Here is a 22038-nt window from a genome sequence, read left to right as displayed (position 1 = left end):
GACTCTAAACCAGAGTCCTGAGGGCCGCATCAGGATTGTGTTTGACCTCTGGGCGCCCAAGAGGGCGTGGCCAGCTTGACGTCACTTGTGTCGGGGTCGCCTGTGGCCCAAGTGCTCTGCCAGCGAAAACAGGCTCTTGAGCTCCATTTTTGGCTGGGATGGTCTCCTGCAACCCTCTGCCAGTGAAAACGGAGCCCAGGAGGGCCATGAGCTCCATTTTCGCTGGCAGAGGCACTGCGGGCCGGTCCTTTGCTGTTTCCAGGGTGGCCCCATGGGCCAGATCCAAGCACCTCGTGGGCCAGATCCGGCCTTGAGTTTGAAACCCCTGCTCTAAACTGATGATGCATTTGATCCCGCCCTCAGATTCAGCCTGGTCATCTCCAATGTCAACAGGCTACATAGAAATTTTCCCTTAATGACAAAAAACAAATTGAAAATCCACCTCCCTTATTTCTCCAACGTAAGATCAATACAATCGGCTTTGTTTCCATCACCTGAACTTTTATGACAGATTTCTCCTTGCCTTGCTCCTAAATTTATTTATCAATTAATATAAATACTAAATGTTGAAATGGAGGTGCTGCATCCCCCATGATAACAACACTGGTGGTGGGTTTCAAATGTTTTTACTACCGGTTCTGTGGGCGTGGCTTGGTGGGCATGGCATGGTTTGTGGGAGTGGCAGGGGAAGGATACTGTAAAATCTCCATTCCCTCCCCACTCCAGGGAAAGGTTACTGAAAAATCCCCATTTCCTTGCAATCAGCTGGGACTTGGAAGGCAGAAAATATAGGTAGGGGCAGGGCCAGTCAGAGGGGGTATTTGCCGGTTCGCCAAACTACTGAAAATTTCCACTACCAGTTCTTCAGAACTGCTGAAACCCACCTCTGAACAACACCCACCTTCTAAACTGTTGTGTTCTCCCGTTCTCTCTTTCAGATTTAATTTCATGCTTGCAAAAAGGCATCCATTATAACACAGAACAAATCAGGTAGGAATTTCTGATAAAAAACCCATCCTGGTTGCTTCTAAATAAAGGAAGATCTCTTCTGCAGTAGAACAAAAACCAAATAAAGCACAACTAACATGCAGCTGCAAGAGGGGAAGGGAAATTAAACCTGGGTTAATTTTCTACTAACCCTGGTTTTAATTTTCTAATTGTTTCACAAATGGTAGCTTTGGAAGCAATTTTCAACAGGTCAGGGATCTGCAGACCTTATTTCTGTAAAGAAAAGGACACTTTAAATATTGTTTCCATCAGCTATATCTGACCATTATCCTTAAATTCTCTGCTTTTTGTTTTAAAAAAATCACGATGGTGTCCTGCCAACTTTGGCTGCTCTCAAAAAACGCAAGCAGATGCAGTTTGTGCTGAAAGGCATTTTGCTGTATTTCCTGAGATCAGGATTTCTCAGCCTTGGTGGTTTTAAGATATGTGGACTTCAATTCCCAGAATCCCCTGGCATTTCTCAACCCTGGCAACTTCCTCAGCAGGCTGGCTGGGGAATTCTGGGAGTAGCAGTAATATCTTAAAGTTGGCGAAGTTGAGAAACATTGCCTTAGATCAGGGGAGTCAAACTCGATTTTATTGAGGGCCACATCAGGGTTGTGTTTGATTTCGGGGGGACGGGGGCATGGCCAGGGTAGGTGTGGCCCAGCTTGACGTCACTCATGTTGGGGTGCCTGTGGCAGCCTGAGTGCTCTGCCAGTGAAAACAGAGCTCCTGAGCTTTGTTTTCGCTGCAATGGTGGCCTGCAACTCTCTGCCAGCAAAAAAGGAGCTCAGCAGGGCCGCCCGCAGCCTTCACAAGCTCCATTTTCGGCTGCGATGGCCTCCTGCAACCCTCTGCCAATGAAAACAGAGCTCCATTTTTGCTGGCAGAGGAACCATGGGTCAATCCTTTGCTGTTTCCAGGGCAGCTCCACGGGCCAGATCAGAGCATCCCACAGGCCGGATCCAGCCCCAGGCCTTAAATTTGGCACCCCTGCCTTGGAATGGAATGGAATGGAATGGAATGGAATGGAATGGAATAGAATAGAATAGAATAGAATAGAATAGAATAGAATAGAATAGAATAGAATAGAATAGAATAGAATAGTTTATTGGCCAAGTGTGATTGGACACACAAGGAATTTTTCTTGGTGCATAGGCTTTCAGTGTACATAAAAGAAAAGATACATTTGTCAAGAATCGTAAGGTACAACACTTAATGATAGTCAGATCTTGCTGCTACCCTAAAGTAAGGACTGTCTGCTTTTTGGTGCAATTGGCTCATTGTGTGTTTTTATGCAGTTTGCTGAGTTGTTATAATGTGATAACAAGGAAACACCCCCCCCCAAAAAAAACATAAAAATGCCTTCTGAACTATTTGAATCTTAGTTGGCTAGCACTCTGTCTTTCTCTGCCTCTCTCTCACACAGATCATGTTCTTTTCTATTATTTTTATGTAGAGTTTATTGTCCTGCAGGCTGCAAGGGAGTGGCGGGTGACATCTGGGGAAATGTGAACCAAGGATACAGAGATGTGAGTTGCTCATTGTGGATCATGCATTCAAATGTACTCTTGTTCGGAAAGTGGTGGCTTCAGAAGGTTATTTTCCTGAGGACATGGAACTTCCAAAGGCTGTCTCATTGCAAGATCATTCCTGTTTCCATTGTAAGAGAAGCTTTGCTTTTTAGGCAATCAAGTTCAGCTTTCTTTGTGAGCAGCCTCAGGGTGCGCTGACCTTGGTCCTGACTTTGTTGGCCTTGATCTTTGTTAATCTTGACCGACATACCCCTATATCAGTGATGGCTAACCTTTTCGTTGTTGCGTGCCGAAAGTGCACATGTGCGAGAGAGCGGCGCGTGTGCCTGCACCCATAATGTGATGCACGCACGGCCTCCCTGCACTCCCCGCCCCTCCACATGCACGCTCTCCCCCCACCCCCACCCATGCGCATGTGACCCCCCCGCCCCTGGTGCATGCGTGCGCGACTTTCCCGTCCTGTTTTGGTCCTAGCAGGCCTCCCTGCAGCCTCCTGGGACCAAAAACGGGCCACGACCCCCCATGGCCTGTTTTTGGTCGCAGGAGGCTGCAGGGAGACCTGCTAGACCCAAAACGGGCCGCAGGGGGGCGCACCACACACCCCATGTGACCCCTCAGCCCTGAGCATGTATGCGTGACCCCCGGGCATGCGTACACATCTCCCACATGCACACACACCCCCCACGCATGCACGGTAGAGACCTGAAAATCAGCTGGCCAGTGGGAGACATGTGCACATGTGGGATGGAGCTGAGCTGGGTGATGGCTCACATGCCCGTAGAGAGGGCTCCACATGCCACCTGTGGCATGCATGCCATAGGTTCGTCATCACGGCCCTATATGCTTCAGTTTAATGATATGGATTTCAAATTGGAACCTGGGGAAGGAGTGAGAAAATGGAGTCCCATCCACAACGTGTAGTAGTTTATGGATGGTGGAATTAATGCCTTTGAGTTAACGAACTAAAAGATACATTGAATAGATGTATGGCCAATAAACCACTGCAGAAGATCTAATGAAGAATAGGATTGTTTCAGTGAGGCCTTTATTTGTGGAATCCTAACCCAAGAAAGATTTGCATATCTCATAAATTCTTTCTTCAAATCAGTTCTAAATACTTTTCATTTCAAGTAACTTTCTCCTACCACAATTATCAGCTAGTGCTATTTTAAAATTTATTTCAATTGCCTGTAATTATATTTACTTGACGCTGGACTCTTTTTAAAGGTGCTTTATTTTAGTTTAAGCGGTTTGAGTATGGTTAATGCTGTTTTTATATATTGGAAGCCACTGTGTGAGATCAGGGTCCTTAAAGGCAGCCTAAATATATATGTAATTAAGAATAAATATTTTTATGGCCCACCTTTTAAGCATCATAATTCAAGGCAAGGCGGGGAAAACCAACCAAAATCTGCAACAAAGTATAGCAAAAAAACAAACAAAACCCAGAGCATTTTAAACAGCAGCAAAATATATAATAATGCCACACAAAATCTATTTAACGGTTAGTATTATTATTTTTATGTTTATATTTCTCTCGGGTGGCAGTTTGGAATCTGGCCAATCCATTCCACAGGCCGAATCGGTTGCTCTGATCAACCCTTCAGCTCTTTCACCAATGTGAATGAACCCAGCCTAAGAAACTGTAATGAAGAGCAGAATTGTTCTCCTGGCACTTTTTCCACTTGATTTCTGTTGCCTGGAGATTTGTCACAATCGTCCCCTTTTTATTTATTGCCCTCCAGACATCTGTTCTTTGCAAAGCAGCTGTCCATGCTGGTGTGATCTTGGACGAGCTGGGAGGACCAATCGTAATATCGCAAGAGAAAGGAGTCACTCTTTATAAATCCAGCGTTGCAAACGGACTGCATTCAAAAAGGTGAGCATCCATTGGAATGGTAAAACAGCCTACAACCACCATGAAACAATTGGTTCCTTTAGATCAAGGGTGTCAAACTCAATTTCATTGAGGGCCGCCTCAGGGTTGTGTTTGACCTCGGGGGGGGGCGGGGGGGGCAGAGGTGAAATCCAGCAGGTTCTGACAGGTTCTGGAGAACCGGTAGCGGAAATTTTGAGCAGTTCGGAGAACCGGCAAATACCACTTCTAGCTGGCCCCAGAGTGGGGTGGGAATGGAGATTTTGCAATATCCTTCCCCCAGGAGTGGGGTGGGAATGGGGATTTTGCAATATCCTTCCCCCAGGAATGGGGTGGGAATGGAGATTTTGCAATATCCTTCCCCTGGAGTGGGGAGAGAATGGAGATTTTGCAATATCCTTCCCCCAGGAGTGGGGTGGGAGTGGAGATTTTGCAATATCCTTCCCCTGCCACAGCCACCAAGCCACTCCCACCAAGCCACACCATGCCCACCAAGCCACACCCACAGAACCGGTAGTAAAAAAAAATTGAATTTCACCACTGGGGGTGTGTGGCCAGGGGGCGTGGCTAACTAGCTTTTTTTTCGCTGGCAGAGGGCTGCAGGAGGCCGTCGCGGCCTAAAATAGAGCTTGGGGGAGGCACATGTGGTCCCCCCCGAACTCCATTTTCACTGACAGAGGCAGAGCCTCCATTTTCACTGGCCGGTCCTTGGCTGTTTCCAGGGCGGCCCCGCTGGCTAGATCTAAGCACCTCGCGAGCTGGATCTGGCCCACGGGCCTTAAGTTTGACATGCCTGCTTTAGATGATCAGTTGATAATTTGCAGTTTGGTCTCAGATAAATTAAAATAATCCTTATTTTGCTACATATTCTGTCGTTTTTCATAAAAATGAAAATCCTATAGTATCCTAAGTACTATGGCTATATTATGGAAAAATCAATACTCCCAATATTAACGCACAACATATTTATCATTTTTTGTAAAGTAAGCAAGATCCAAGATACTAATTGGCAAATTGTAGAAAGACACGATCCTCTGAGATTGTTCATTACTATGCTGGCCCTTACAAAATATACAGTAGTTATTTTTCACGAGTTAAAATAAATAAATAAAAATAAAATCCTAGTGGACAGCAGAACCAATTCTCATGCCTTGCCTCTACTCTAATATCCCAAAGGTGCTTTTTTCAGGAGGCAACTGGATTTTCTTGTTTTTTCTTTGAAGACGTTTCGCTTCTCATCCAAGAAGCTTCTTCAGCTCTGACAGGATAGTAGGGAATGGAAGGATTTATATTCCTTGCAGACAGCTGGTCATTTGCATCTTTTTAGAGGGTTGTTGAAGGATGCAAATGACCAGCTGTCTGCAAGGAATATAAATCCTTCCATTCCCCACTATCCTATCAGAGCTGAAGAAGTTTCTTGGATGAGAAGCGAAACGTCTTCAAAGAAAAAACAAGAAAGTCCAGTTGCCTCCTGAAAAAGCACCTTTGGGACAACCATAACGTGGATGACTGAGAATCTCTACAGACTCTGATGGTTTCTACTCATGAAAAAAAAAGCTTGAGGAATTCTGGGAGTTGAAGTCCATAAGTCTTAAAGTTGCTAAGGTTGGACACCCCTAATATAGAGTCTCCTGCTCAGCAGAGGGTTAAACTGGAAGACCTCCGAGGTTCCTTCCAACTCTGATATTCTGTATTTATTTATTTATGTGTGTTTCATTTTGAACAGGGGATCGTTATCGGAAAAACGCCTTATCTTTCACAAAGGTAAGTCCTTCAACTGCATCCATTTCTTTTGCATTCCTTCCTTGGGGGGGGGGGGAAACACCTGTTTCCTCCCTGTTTCCAGCAATCAAAATTGCAAAATAATCATTTACAACAAACTGATGCTATTAAAGCAGCAAAGTGCTGTTGAGATCAGCAATTTGGGTTTCCTCTGAAAACAAACAAACAAAAAAAAGCAACCAGGGAGAATTTCTATAATAGGAGTGCTCTATTAAAAAGGGCTTCTTGATGGATGGCAATGGAGCAGAAAGCTATTGAATTTTGGATTAAAAAAAAATATATCAGCTATATTTAAAGGATGTTCACTCCAATCTATTTAGGCGTCCCTTCCCAATCTAGAACATTTCAGCTGTCTTGAACTAAACCTCTTGTCCAGGGGTGGGTTTCACTTACCTTTACTACCGGTTTGCCGTGCATGCACCTGGCTTCCACGCATGTGCTTTGCTCGCTCGCACGCCTTCCGCACATGCACCCAGCCTCAAAAACATGCCTAAATAGCACGACTTGGAGCCGGGGCGGGTGAGCACCGGTTTAGGTGAACCTGTCCGAACCGGCTGAATACCACCTCTGCTCTTGTCTCTTCAGAGCACATGACAGGGAGTTATAATTCAACATTTTTGGAGAAACCCTGATTGGGCAAGGTTGATTTATAGCTAAAAGATCCAGGAGAGCACTTCGAGCCAACATTAGGAACAAACCAGCCTGCAAAAAGTCAAGCGATAGGGTCAGATCCATGGACCACTTCAACTTTGGCAATTTCATGTTGGATCATTTAAGTTCCCCACAAAGTCAGCCTATGGAAAGCGGATTGCAACAGGGGGTGTTGGAAGCATCAAAGCCAGAGCTGCATATCCTGAAAGACTTAATTTATTTATTATTATTAATTAGACTTTTATCCCTTCTTTATTACTTGATAAGTAACTCAAGGAGGGGAACATTCATAATACTCCTTTCTTCTCCTATTTTCCTGCACAACAGCCCCATGAGATAGGTTGGGCTGAGAGAGAGGGCTGGCTCAAAGTCACTCCTATTGTAGAAGTGCTTTCTGATTATTTCTTTGTCAGTGAAAACCCAGTTTCAGTGGTATTTTCAGGCCTAAGGTAGGATGAGAACTCACCGTCTCTTGGTGATTGGCCCAAAGCTACCCAGTCGGTTTTCATGCCTAAAATAGGATTAGAACTCAGTTTCCTGGTGATTGGTTCAAAATCATCCAGCTGACATTCATGACTAAGGCAGGACTAGAACTGACAGTCTCCTGGTTTCTAGGTCAACATCTTAACCACTACATCAAACTGGCTCTCTTTGTCCTTTGAAATGTCTTAAATCCATCATTTAAGAAAGTATGAAATACATAGCTAGATCTTAATAACTATACTGAAATTGAATTACATTTACGGTAAGCATGCATGAAATGGAGATCTCATGTTTTTTAGTTTCTGCTCTGGCATCATTGCTACTACATAGAGTGGTCCCCAAACTTGGGATCCATGAATCAAAGTTGTGAAGCTACTAATTTTGGACTTCCTGATACAATAAAACCACACAACGAGTCCCAAAAACCCTCGTTTTATTTCCACGGCTGCTCGTTCAGAGCCTGTTCATTCTCATTCTGTCCATTCACAGAGGAGTCCCAAATAATTGTAAAGAGTCCGACAGAAATCTGCCACAGTTCTTCGGGATAATGGTGATAAGCACCCACCTTATCTCCCTTGACATGCTGCCAAGACCTAATTGGCAATTAACTTTGCAAAGCCACATTGGACACAGAGTCAACACAGAGCTGCAGTCTTGAAACTGGCCAGCATGAACAACAGTTGCTTCCTGCAAAGGGCTTATGTGCCTTTGCTCCTCCTTTATGTCTTATGGGAGGGGCCAATCATCTCCAAGCCCTGCTCCCAAGTTGCCTCTTTTGTTTTAACTATTCTTGCCATCTGGCAACTCTGCGCATGTGCACACTGGGAACAGGCTCCCCCTGTTCCTCTGCCTCGCTGATGCCAGATTCTGGAGGCTCCAGAGTCAGCACTTAATTCCCAGATGGCCCTGGCCCCATCTCTGCCTCTGATGCAGAGCCCTCGTCCGAGCCTTCCCCAGGCTCCAGGACTGGCCCATGTTCCTCCCCAACCTCCTCACTGTCCGACTGCTGCCAGCTCTGCAGGCCGCCAGCGGACTACAACAGACACAAAGGAGGTAAACATTATTTATTTATTTATTTGTTTGTTTGTTTGTTTGTTTGTTTGTTTGTTTGTTTGTTTGTTTGTTTCTATACTGCCCTTCTCCAAATAGGACTCAGGGCGGTGAACAGCCAAAGTAAAAAACAGGACATACAAAATTTAAAAACAATTTAAAATAATTAGATATTTTGGCCGTAAATTAAAACAACCCAATTTAAAATCAATTTAAATTTAACTCAAGCCAGCCCAGCTATTTGAAATAAATAGGTTTTCAGGGCCCGACGAAAAATCCGGAGGTCTGTTATTGTACGTATCTCTGGGGGGAGGTTGTTCCAGAGGGTGGGCGCCGCCACAGAGAAGGCTCTCCCCTTGGCGGTCACCAGCCGACATTGTCTGGCAGACGGCACCCTGAGGAGGCCCACTCTGTGCGAGCGTACTGGCCGGTGGAAGGCTATTGGTGGCAGAAGGCGGTCTCGTAGGTACCCCGGCCCTAAGCATAATCCATCTCCATTTCCACTTTTTTCCCCCTATATCACAAACGCAGTGATTAGGGAATTGAGCTTTGACCAGATGGAGACTTGGGTTCAAGTCCTTGCTCAACCATGTAAGCCACTGGGTGAGTGCAGCCAATCTCTCTCAGCCCAACCTATCACCTCTTTAAATCTTCTTGAACATTCAAAGAAAAGGTGGGGTAAAAATGCAATACTAAATAAGTATTTCTCATGAAAAACAGACAATATTTCTGGGACAATAGAAATCACGATTAACTGGCAAGTAACTGTGAGGCTGAATGAAGAACATCTGCTTCCTTGTTTCCTCAGACTGTGCCAGGGCTTTGGAAGTTGCCAGTTTCAACGCTTCCTCCTGCTGGCATGAACAGAGTATTCTGGGGGACCATCACGCTTGGGCCGCTGAGCGAGCAGCGTTGGCTATTGATGGTTCTTCTTGGGCAGCAGATCACAACTCTGCAAATGAGTGGCTGGAAATAGATTTGGGTGGAAAGAGGAACATCACAGGTCAGTAAGTATCACCAGCCTTTTCCTTTGTCTAAAACACCCATGTCCAACCTTGGGGAGGTTTAAGATTTGTGGACTTGAACTCCCAGAATTCTTCATCCAACATGGCTGGCTTGGGAATTCTAGGAGTTGAAGTCAACAAGTCTTAAAGTTGCCAAGGTTGGACACCCTTGATTTAAATCAAATCATATTCTGGGACACTGTCGGATCTAGCCACCTCCTCCTTTTTCATTTTTGGTTTTTTTTTTTTGGTCCATTTTTGGCCTCCGCCCTTTCATTCTCCGTGCCTTGCTTTTCCCGGCCCTCCTCCCTTTCCGCGTACCCCATCCTGTTCCATATGAAAGATGGGTGGACTGAACCAGCCTCATATATCCTGGAAAATCCGCCTTTTGTTTCGAGATGCCTGAGGCCACATGAGGCTTTGTGCGGCCACCCTATAATGGAGCTTGTTTGGAGAAGAAAATGGAGGCATTGTAAGACCGAGGGACTGGAGGCCGAGTGGAATGCAAGACGGGAGAAGGAAGGTTTGGGCTTAAACAATTTAGAACTACGCCGCCTTCAGTCTGACCTAAGTACATAAAATTATCTGCTGCAATGTCCTACCTGTCAATGACTACCTCAGCTTCAACCAAAACAATACACGAGCACACAATAGATACAAACTTAAAGTGAACCATTACAGAAAATACAACTTCAGCAACAGAGTGGTCAATGCCTGGAATGCTCTACCTGACTCTATTGTTACATCCCCTAACCCCCATAACTTTAATCTTAGACTGTTAGACTTAGACTTAGACTTAGACCCCACTCCTAAGAGGTCTACAAGGAGCATCCATAAGCGCACAACGTGCCTACCATCCCTGTCCTACTGTCCCCATTTATTTGTATCCTTATCCTGTATTCATAATCATGTTTATACTTATATCTGTTATCTAATACATGCTTGACAAAATAAATAAATAAAAAATAAACCTTAAAAAAAAAGCTAATCGAACATCTCTCTCAATTGATGTTACATGGAGCAAGGAGGCAGCATCGGATATTCCTGCTGACCAACCTGAAGCTTTCCAAGAAAAGTGCTCTGCTGAACATCTATTTTTTTCCCTTCTGACCGCAGTCCTTCAGTTAAATAGGAAAGAAACTGCTTTTGATTTGTTTTTTTCTAAAGGAGAAAAAATGTTACAGAAATTCTTATGGCTGAGCGGTTGGATTTGATACTAATTGCTATTACAACAAGGTGATTGTATACTCTGCCTTTCACCGCAGTCTAGTCTCTCCAGATGCCTGCAAACTCCCTGGCTTCTCTACTGCTATTAAATGTAAAGGAAAGACATACAATAGTGGCCAAAATTATGGAAACCTTTTGGGAAAAGTGTATTTTTGAGGTTTGATGGCTAAAATAACACCACTTTTCTTTTCTTTTTTTTTGGAGTTTCAAGATAATCCTATTCCACTGCTGGAATGGCCTGGGATTAGCCCAGACCTTAACTCAATTGAAAATCTATGGAGCCGACTAAAGAAGCTTGTTAATCAGAAGCGACCCAGCAATAAAACCCAATTAATAGAAGCAATCATTAAATCTTGGTTTCACATTATAACATCTGCAGAAGTAAAAGACTTGGTTCACTCCATGGGAAGATGTTGTAAGGCCGTCATTCATGCTAAAGGTTACCCAACTAAGTATTTACTGACATGGTGATAATTTTTGTATATCTCATTTTTTCTACCTGTTTCACTTTTCTTCTTTATACTGTAACTGCTATTCTAATAGCAAATCCTTCCTAAAAGTTCTTGCATTACATTCTTGATTAAATTATCTTTCCATTGATACATAATTCTATGGTACTACTCCAAAAAAAAAAAGTGTTATTAGATAGTTTTAGAAAATACACTTTTCCCAAAAGGTTTCCACAATTTTGGCCACTACTGTAAGGAGCAGCAGCCAGGGAGTCAGTTCAATGGTGAAATTCAATTTTTTTTTACTACCGGTTCTGTGGACATGGCTTGGTGGGCATGGTGTGGCTTGGTGGGTGTGGCAGGGAAGGATACTGCAAAATCCCCATTCCCACCCTACTCTGGGACCTGCCAGAGGTGGTATTTGCCGGTTCTCCAAACTACTCAAAATTTCCACTACCGGTTCTCCAGAACCTGTCAGAACCTGCTGGATTTCACCCCTTTGTCAGTTGTAATATTTTTACTTCCTCCTTCTTGGGTAGAGGTCATAGCTGGATCGTTGAATATAGTTCCATCATAAACATGCTTGACTTGTGCCTATAGTTTAGATACAAATTTTAACCTCATCTATTCTAGGAATTGTCACCAAGGGATCTTCCCATAAATACAACTACTACGTCAAATCCTACCAGGTTCAGTTCAGCAGAGATGGCAAGAACTGGAAGACCTACAAATCTGGCAGCACCAAAGAGGAAAAGGTGAGGTGGATTAAAATGAGCAACTGCTTTTAGTAAGGGTGGAAAATACTGATTACCATTATTAGTTATTGAGATGATTCGCCTTCATTTGTGAGATTATTGAGTCTGTCATTTGTAATTCTATAACTGTCTGGTTTGGTACAGCAAGCAAGCAGGGCAGATACCAACTTCAACAGATAGTTACGACTACAGAGAAAGATATTGCAACCAGCCACCCCTTTCATACAGGACCTGTATATTGCGAGGGTCAGAAGGAGGTCTGAGAAAAGCAACAGAGAAGAGCAACAAAGATGATTAGGGGACTGGAGGCTAAAACGTATGAAGAACGGTTGCAGGAACTGAGTATGTTTAGTTTCATGAAAAGAAGGACTAGGGGAGACATGATAGCAGTCTTCCAATATCTCAGGGGCTGCCCCAAAGAAGAAGGAGCCAAGCTATTCTCCAAAGCACCTGAGGGTAGGAAAAGAAGCAATGGGTGGAAACTATTCAAGGAGAGAAGCAACTTAGAACTAAGGAGAAATTTCCTGATAGTGAGAACAATTAACCAGTGGAACAACTTGCCTCCATAAGTTGTAAATGCTCCAACACTGGAAGTTTTTAAGAAGATGTTGGATAATCATGGTGGTGGTGGTTTTTCTGCCTAAGCAGGGGGTTGGACTAGAAGACTTCCAAGGTTCCAACTCTGTTATTCTATGTTCTATGTAGTTTAAAACATCTGGAGCACAAAGGCAAGGGTGCCTATGTTAGACTATGCCTCATTTGAACAGTTATGGCGTTGCTTTTTCCGTTCTTCTTCTTCCCTCCCCTGAAACCTTCTCAGATCTTCGAAGGCAACAGCGACAACTACCAGGAAGTCTCCAATGCCTTTATCCCACCCATCCTGGCCCGTTACCTGCGCATTGTACCCCAGAGCTGGAACCAGAGAGCCGCTTTGAAAGTAGAAGTGCTGGGATGCCAAACCCTTCGGCAGAAATACATCGAGACTGAAGGTAGAGAGTTCAATGATATCTTGGAGGGCTGTAACTTCCCCGTCCTTGTTCTGAAACTGAGATGAATGGGTAGCGTTAGCAGGCGATATACCTGTGATGCGGTGAAGCAAAAGACTTGCCTGAAATTATTCCCTTTGCAGTCCAGAATAACCCAAAAGTGTTCCTTGGTGTGACCAGCACCCCAACCGCTTTCACAACGATCCCAGGAATAATGATCAATCCGGAGAAAACAGGTAAGGCTTCTTGTTCATAATGCTAAGAAACATTTAGCCAAACATTCAGATAAGCGAGGGTAGGGTAGGAAAGAATTAACAACTGTTTGTTTGCAAAAACAAACAAAACAAGCCAGGGATAACCCAGGCAGTGGTGAAATCAATTTTTCTTTTACTACCGGTTCTGTGGGTGTGGCTTGGTGGGTGTGGCTTGGTGGGCGTGGCAGGGGAAGGATACTGCAAAATCTCCATTCCCACCTCACTCCAGGGAAAGGATACTGCAAAAATCTCCATTCCCACCCCACCCATAAGGTGGTCCCTATTTTTCTACTTGCATTTTTTACGTGCTTTCGAACTGCTAGGTTGGCAGAAGCTCAGACAAGTAACGGGAGCTCACCCCGTTATGCGGCACTAGGGATTCGAACCGCTGAACTGCCGACCTTTCGATCGACAAGCTCAGCGTCTCAGCCACCGAGCCACCGCGTCCCCTTATCATTGACTCTTATCTACCGCCAATTTGAAATTCAGTTTCTGGTTGAGAGCTAGCATGGTATAAACCTGTACTCATTTGAACAATCTTGACTCCTGATTTCTTGCACCTGACAAACCCTAGAGTATTGCTGGGGGTGGGCTAGAAGCAGCCTTTGGGTGATTTAATTCCTCTTTCTGCAGGTCCTCCATTACTGGCGATGCTCCTAGTTGGAGGTTCACTCTTGATTGCCGCAACTGTCTTGCTGCTGGTTTTTCTCTGTTATAAGAAGAGGTGAGTCTCTTGCTCCTTCCTGGCTTCCCTTTATCCCTGGATTTTTTCTGTACTCGTCCCCAACAGAAATCCCACTGCTGCAGTCATTGGTCCACACATCATGTGAAGCTCGAAACCAGCAAGTCCCATGCATTTATTTCTATCCCACCTTTATCATATTTGCAAATAACTCAAGCCAGCATGGCTGGCCAGGGAATTCTGGGAGTTGAAGTCCACATATCTTAAAGTTGCCAAAGTTGAGGAACACTGTGTTCTGACCTAGGCTTCCCAAGAGCGTGAAGCAAACGCCTTGTCCTGACAAAAATCCCTTTTTATTAAGTTACTGTGAATTTCTCTCATTCACATCCAGCAAAATCTTTCAAGGGAGAATTTACAGTCACAGACCTTATCTGGCTTGGAGAGCTGCCAGGCCGATAGCTTCAAAATTTGGCAAGGAGTCTCGGAGAGTCACAAACCAATTAAGCAAACTAATTGTCTCCTGCAAACTCCCCTCCCCTTTTGCTCCTCTTTTATTCCCTCTGGGAGGGGCCATTCACCATCCACCTGTGGCTTTACTCCTGAGTCGACCCTTGTTCCTTAGCTGTTCCCTTCGTCTGGCAGCTCTGCACATGTGCACACTGAGAACAGGCTCCAGCTGTTCTTCTGCCCCACTGATGTCCAACTCTGAAGGCAGCTGACAACTGTTAGACGGCCCTGGCCCCCTCTCTGCCTCTGACGCAGAGCCCTCGTCCGAGTCTTCCCCCAGACTCCAGGACTGGCCCATGTGCCTCCCCAACCTACTCACTGTCTAATTCTGCTGCCAGCTCCACTGGCTGCTGGCGGGCCACAACACACAGGCAGAGAGACACTCTAATCCACTGTATGTTTTTCAATCCAACTGTTATTCATCCCGTCTTCTCTTTGGCAGGAAGGCACCAACCCAGAATGATGGCAACTTTATAAAAGGTAAAGTATCGAACAATACAGAGCATTAAAATACAATAGGAGGAGGTTTGCCCTGTTTGGGGGTACCAATAAAGGAGAATATTTGTAGCTCAGGGTTGACATGAGGGGTCCTTAGTGCTCTCTGAGCTTGCTTGTTTTCTTGCAGATGTTTCATTACCCTAATTAGGTAACATCATCATGTAATAGTAACAGAGTTGGAAGGGACCTTGGAGGTCATCTAGTCCAACCCCCTGCTCACGGAGACCTGTAGTAGGGATCAGTGCTAGAAGGGGTGCGGTTTGCTATCAGTTTATTTTTTGATGGCTTGCCTGTCAGTGTTGGTGGGTTGGTCTAAGACAGGGGTCAGCAACCTGCGGCTCTGGAGCCGCATGTGGCTCTTTCACCCCTCTGCTGCAGCTCCCTGTCACTCAAAATATGCGTCAGAGCCACCAATGTGTGACACCTGCTGGCACGCGATTTATTGAGCTTTTCAACCCCCGGTAGGCCAACCGTGGATAAATCCAAGAAAAGAAAAGTTTCAGAAGAAAACAGAACATTTAATTCAACTACATATGCTAGTTTTGTGGCTGCTCAAGAAATAGTCAGGCACGGGAAGGGTTTTGTGGCTCCCGGTGTTTTCTTTTCTGTGGGAAATGGGTCCAAATGGCTCTTTGAGTGTTTAAGGTTGCAGACGCCTGGTCTAAGACAGGGGTGTCAAACGGGATTTCTTCAAGGGCTGGATCCGCATTGTAGTTCTCTGCGGGCCAGCCGTGGGGGAGGGATGGGAGTGTCAAGTCTCGAGGTCGTCTCAAATAAATTGCATTTCAAACAAAGTCTTTGATGAAAAACTCCCATTTATTAAGCACGACATTCTAACTCCAATGCCATCGTAGCCAACACTGACTTTCTGACCCAAAACCCTCCCTTTCCTTTCCCCACTCCTCTGCACTCATTGGCCATCTTCCAAGTCACTCTACCCCTAATCTACTGCTCCAGCTCAAAGGAATTTCCCCCCTCCCATCCCATCTCCTAGGGGATATTATCTCCAGGGAAAATAAGTAGGTGAAAAGTCAAATGTCCCTTTCCAGACGCCTCCGCTTCTCCTTCTTATGTCAGCACTAGAGTAAATGCAGCTTGAAGTGCTGACAGGGAGACAGTTTGCACGGCCTTTTGCAGCACTTCGCCCCATGCCCCGTTTTGGCTGCAAGAGGCACCGTGGGGCGGTCCTTTGCTATTTGTAGGCCGGCCCTGTGGACCACATTTAAGCACCCTGCGGGCCAGATCCAGCCCACGGGCCTGGAATTTTGACACCCTGCTCTAAGAGATTCTTTGGTTGGGCTGTTTACTGATGGCTCTTTGGCAGTTTCTTGATTGGGATATTGCTTACTTGATTGTTGGTCTGAAGTTAACCTTGTTTGGGGTTAATGAGCAGATCCTACCTACAAAACCAAACTGAAGCAGACCTCCTGATTTGCTTATCTAAGGTTTTTTTTCACATTGGGTTGTGTCTTTTTGCCTTTTCCGAAACACAGATGGTCGAAATTTCCCTTTCTGTTTCAGCACAGGGAGTCATGGCTTTTTATGAATGTTTCAGGATTCATTGGACGGATGCTAATCATGGTGTGTTTTAAGCTGCTTTATTGATTTACAGTGAGAAGAGGGCTTTGTTTTCTTCTTACATCCGCATGCAACTTTGGGATGGCATGCAAAAGTGCAGCACATCATGTCCTCAATAAAAGGACAGCTTTCTTCTAGCCCGTGCCAACTTTCCCATTTATTTTTCTTCCTTTTTTGCAGGCTCTTGGTTTTATTTCCCTTTTTTTGCAACAGCTGTATTTGAGAGGAGTGGCTTGCATCCTGCAAGTGGATAAACACTCAGAATATCTTTCTCTAAAGCAGGGGTCTCCAACCTTGGCAACTTTAAAACTTGTGGACTTCAACTCCCAGAATTCCTCTGCTTTGCTGGCTGAGGAATTCTGGGAGTTGAAGTCCACAAATCTTAAAGTTGCCAAGGTTGGAGACCCCTGCTCTAAAGCCTTTAATTTGTCCTACGGGAACTGATATTCAAAGCACTAAAAGGAGGAATTGCAAATTAGGGAGACAAGGAGGGAGTTTGTAATATTTGCTTTGCTGTGTCACTTCTTCCATCCAGTTTGGATGTAATTACTAGCTGTAATTCAAAGGTTTTTCAACCTTTTTCTGGCTGCAGAGTTTAATTGTTTTTAAACCCAGGTTCGTCCATCTTTTTGGTTTTTCCTTGGCTTTATGGACTGAAGAGGAACTTTGGAATTATCTAAATAAATAAATAAATCTTATGATCTAAATAAATAAATAAACTGCCTTGGGCTGCATATGAAATATATAATATAGTTAATGTATAAAAAGAACAGAAGTTCTTTTATTTTTGAATATTTTTATTGTCTATAAAGCTATAGATTTATATTATTAGCTTTCTAGGGCTGCTTGGACATGTCTGTTTTAACCTATTAGCTTTTTTTAAAAAAATTCCCCGAACTCCAGACAAAGAGGCAACATTCTAGGGATAGAAAGTTGGCCGTGTTCTGGTAAACTCTGCTCTAATTGCATTTCCTTATTTTGAAGTCAGTTTCTGACTCTCCCTCTTTTTTCCCTCCTCACACTGAAATTAATTCATCTGCATAGTGCAATTCATAGCAGATATATTCATAGTGCCAGCTATGAGTTCTTGTAGGGTACAGGTATTCTTGATATACGACCATTCATTTAGTGACCATTCAAAATTATGAACGAATGAACTTATAACTGAAAATTGTGGCTGTTGCCTATCCCCCTGTAGTCATATCATAATTTGGGTGCTTGGCAGCTTGCCTATAGTTATGACTGCAGGAGGAGCTGCAACTCCCACCATCCCAGGTATCTGGGCCGCAGTGGCGCAGTGGTTAGAGTGCAGTACTGCAGTCTACTTCTGCTGACTGCCGGCTGCCTGCAATTTGGCAGTTCAAATCTCAGCAGGCTCAAGGTTGACTCAGCCTTCCATCCTCCCGAGGTGGGTAAAATGAGGACCCAGATGGTTGGGGGCAATGCTGGCTCTGTAAACCACTTAGAGAGGACTGTAAAGCACTGCAAAGCGGTATATAAGTCTAAGTGCTATTGCTATCTCCCTCTCTCATATATGCCTCTTTGGGGCCCATCACCCAGCCTTGGTGGGGGGGCAAGCCAACTCAAAGCTTTAGCCAAGTGTTGCAAACAGTGGCAGGAAAAGCTGGGTCCTAGAAGACTTAATTAAATCAGATTTAAGACAAGCTTACTTTTCCTTCCCTTCTTTGATATTTCTGAAAATACTGAGGCTTTATAAGGCTGCCCCCACCTTCCTCTCTCTGTGTAACATACACAACACTACTTTGGATACACGAAGATCTGTATGTGGAAGGTGAATTTATAAATACCAGATGAGATTAATGGTGGTTGAAGACCAGTGCAAGTCTCACAGAATAATTTATCTGTCCAACCAAATGTAAAAAAATGCTTTTTCTCCAAATGTAATTTTTTTTTTTTTAATCATTTCAATGGCCATATACCCATCGGCTTCTAGCTTCTGTTGGTTTGTCTAGGTGACGCTGCAATTCCATTTTAGGTTACTTGATAGCAGAAGCCGGCCAGGTATGTTCCAGGGGGAACTTGCAACTGTCTGCCTCTGAAATTGCCTCCTTTCCTGGGCCAGCAACGCCGGTAGATCTTCTAGGCGCTCAGTCACCAGGTAAATTGCTTTCTCCTAGGGCCATCTAAGATCACATATCCTCTTCTCCAGCCATTAATATTGGGAGGTGTAGAATCATAGTGAAATCCCATACCTGTTCAGGAGGATCTATTACCAGGGATGGCCAACTTGTGGACTTCAGCTCCCAGCGTTGGAAGGAAAATCCATCTGGTTCACTTCCAAGCTGGGAGAAAGACGTTGGAAACAACACGGAGGCTGATTGGAAAGAAAACTTAATGATGAACAGAACCAACAGCAGTTCTGGGTCAGCTGAACAACTGGTGGAATGAGAGGATGGATCTTTATAGGTTTCTGTGCCTTTGAAGTCTGAACTGTTCTGGGGGTGATGGGGCAATGAAGGGGCTTGTCTTCTGAAAGGGTCTTGGGCAATTCCTATTGTGGCTCATGGCTTCTGTCCCAGGTTGGGTCTTGGGTGAAGGGCTGCTTGTTCTAATCCTATCATTGTGCTTTTGTTAGCTGTCAAACTTTGCTGCAAGGAGTTTCGAAGTACCCTGTCTTGAATGGATTTTCTTCACCCTCTCCTTCTCCTTCGCAGAGTATGCTGAGCCAGACCTGGTCCAAGTCAGCCCTGGCTGCCCGGCGGCCCCATCCACTTTCAAGCCAGCCATGGACGAAGGTTACACGCTCCCCCTGGTGGTGAATCCTTACGATGTTCCAGGCAAGCAGCATGAGTACACAGAGCCCTTGCCCCTGGAACCGGAGTACGCCACCCCATTCGTGGAGCAGCCTGCAGATCTGGGGAGAGGCCCTTGCAGGACGAACCTCGGTGTCCAAATGCTCCCTTTCTCCGAAAGTCTGGGGGGCTGCCTAGCTCCACCGGGCCACCACAAATCTTCACTGCAATATGATTTCCCAACTCAATGTCCGGCAGAGAAGCTGGAGAGCCAAGCAGGTGACGCTGGCCAGCAGGAAAGGTCTATCCAAACTGATCTTGGCTGCCTGCCTCCTCCTCCTCCTCCTCCTCTCCCAAGTGAATGGACTCCAAACCACGGAGATAAAGTCCGTACAGCCTCATTTCAGGGCTGCCATTTCCAACAGAGAAATCCCCCCTATGAACACGTCTATCACAAACCCTTGTGAATCCTGCAGGAAGGAAACCTTCCCATCAGGCTGCGGTGAGAAAGGCGGTCCCCTCTTGAAGGACCCAAAGCTCCACAGCTTCACGTTCAAACTGACATGATCTACAGTATCACAGTCCTTCCATGTTGTAGACAAAGGTCTGGCCAAGCAATTGATGCCCAGTCTTTTTTTTTTTTTCTTTAAGCAAGGATGCTCCAGTAGATAAAGCTGGGGCCTTCATTCTGTGGCTCAGCAGTTAAGACGCTGGGCTTGTTGGCTGGAAAGTCGGCAGCCTAGGTTCGAGACCCGAGTGTCATGTGACGGAGTGAGTGCCCATCCTTGCTCCAGCTCCTGCCAACCTAGCAGTTCGAAAGCATGCAAATGCAAGTAGATGAATAGGTACCACTTTTGTGGGAAGGTAACAGCGCTCTGTGACATCATGCCGGCCACATGACTTGAGAAACATGACTTGGGAAATATCTTTGGACAGCGCTGGCTCAATGGCCTTGAAATGGAGATGAGCATCGGTCCCCGTCCCCCTACAGCTGGCAATGACTAGCAGAGTAAAATCTGCAAGGACTCCGTTATCTTTACCTTCTTCCTATGAAATCTGCATTCAGCATCTTGCTGTGCTCCTAGAATGATCTAGATGTTTTGCAAAGAACAAAATGTCACCGTCTTTCCTTCGATATGCAAACATCTGCCAGTGAAGGGATTAAATCTTACTTTAGAAGGCTGATGATAAAATTATATTTTCCAGTTAGACTGGTTTGGAGAACACCAGTAACCAGACAAAGGCATACAGGTTTTCCTCCCCATATATCTTGCTACCTCTAAGGATTTTCCATCTGAGGCACTACCTTACTCTACCTAACAATAGGGTCAGCTGATCTACATCTACAAAGGACAATCCTTCATTGGATCCAAATGATGCTTTCCCTGCCCAAGCTGGGAAACTTTCTAACTAAGTCTTGGGTTGATAAACTCATGAGAATGACAAGTATTCCAACAATCCTTGCTTGCCTGCCCTGTAGTCCAAAAACAACAGTGCGGGATGGGGGTGTACAATTGCATTTATAATTTCTTTTGGCTGCATTGCCGATATAATTATTGCTAAGAACACAAGTACAACATGTTATGAGATTCCCAGATGAAGGAAAAGAACAAAACTTCATTCAGCAGAGCTCATTAAACTTACTTTCTATTCTTATCCCCTTGAAAAATATTTTGTAAACCAAATTTTAAAAATCTGCTTTTTTCCTCCCCCATCCTCCCTTGCCATCTATTACTAACAAATCTGCTTGGAGTTTTTTAATTTTCGTTCCTATTCAGAAATGAAAAATCAAAATTATTTTCCTGACTGTAGTCAGTGTTTGCATTCTGTTTGATACCCAAATGTAAATGCCCTCCAGGAGTCAATATCCATGAGAGATTTCCAAGAAAGAGGAGCTGAAAGCTAATGAGATCATCACAAGCAGGGGTGAAATGCTCCCGATTTGGACCGGATCGCCCAATCCGGTAGCAATGATGGCAGGTGGTTCGGAGAACTAGTAGCAAACATCCCTGCCCCCCCCCCCATGCTCAATCATCAGAGGCTTTTTTATTTTTATTTTTAAAAGCATTTTTTTCTACAACCTCTTCTGCCGAAAAAATGTCTCTAAAAGTAAAAAAAAAGCCTCTGATGATTGCGCGGCTCAGCTGGGATTGTCAGAGGCTTTTAAAAGCATTTTTTTTTACAATCTCTTCGGCTCTTTCTTGCACATTTCACCTTATGTAAGCACATGAAAATCTGTTTCGTCTGTTCTAAGACTTGACAATAAACTGACTCATTGTTGCACCTATTCTCATTACTTTCTGAAGTGCTAAGTTTGCTATATTTACTTTTGTGCCTCTTTAATAAAAAAAAAGACTTTCTTATGCTCTTGGATTTATCAGCCTAATTAAAGCCATTATTTTATGGCAGTTGAAGTAATCCCTCTGAAGATCAAAGGCATGAGAAAACAATTAACAGATAACAACAATGTGTCCACAACTCCCCTATGTGTACTGATGTAACAGCCCCGATGAACTAAAATTTGTAATTCTGTTTTCATAGACTTTTCATTTAAGGCTATTTTAGCAGTGACACACAGATCACTCATTCCTGTTTACAACCATTCGCTTTCACGTCTAAAGTTTGGTAAGACTTGATGTTTGCATGAGTTTACAGCTTGGATGCCATGACCCTAACAAACTGAACTGCAGATTGGTTTCTTTGCCAGAAGAATGCCCCTTTACAATTTTAGTCCCTACAATGGCATGTATTGTGTTGACACAGCAGATGTTTGAAACAATCAGCACATACACAGACTTGCTAACAATGATTTTTTTAAAAAAAACCAGAACTGTTCTAAAGGGCACGCTGTCCTGTAATTTTGTTGTGGCATCAATATTTTCATGTCTTTTCTTTCTGGAGATATGTTGCAATTTTCTAAAACCATGTTACCATAGACAAAGATTAGTTTATGGAAGATATTTATAAACCAAAATAAT

At 44.4% G+C, this 22038-nt stretch overlaps 1 protein-coding gene across 1 annotated transcript in view; it reads left to right on the top strand.

Moving 5' to 3' along the window:
- LOC117663452 (discoidin, CUB and LCCL domain-containing protein 1-like) overlaps positions 1-21343 on the top strand; it is a 39538-nt gene extending 18195 nt beyond the window's left edge. Inside the window, exons 4-15 of the mRNA XM_034413638.3 lie at positions 939-990; positions 2450-2522; positions 4271-4404; positions 6128-6165; positions 9176-9370; positions 11681-11802; positions 12623-12791; positions 12932-13024; positions 13676-13766; positions 14674-14711; positions 18304-18426; positions 18983-21343. Of these exons, the coding sequence (XP_034269529.2) occupies positions 939-990; positions 2450-2522; positions 4271-4404; positions 6128-6165; positions 9176-9370; positions 11681-11802; positions 12623-12791; positions 12932-13024; positions 13676-13766; positions 14674-14711; positions 18304-18426; positions 18983-19527 (1673 nt within the window). The 3' untranslated portion in view covers positions 19528-21343. The remainder of the gene's footprint in view (positions 1-938; positions 991-2449; positions 2523-4270; positions 4405-6127; positions 6166-9175; positions 9371-11680; positions 11803-12622; positions 12792-12931; positions 13025-13675; positions 13767-14673; positions 14712-18303; positions 18427-18982) is intronic.
- Positions 21344-22038: the final 695 nt, after the last annotated feature.

This window comes from Pantherophis guttatus, chromosome 10, assembly GCF_059756535.1.
Source record: "Pantherophis guttatus breed Tessera chromosome 10, ASM5975653v1, whole genome shotgun sequence".
NCBI lineage: Eukaryota > Metazoa > Chordata > Lepidosauria > Squamata > Colubridae > Pantherophis > Pantherophis guttatus.
This window is presented reverse-complemented; position numbering and strand designations above follow the sequence as displayed.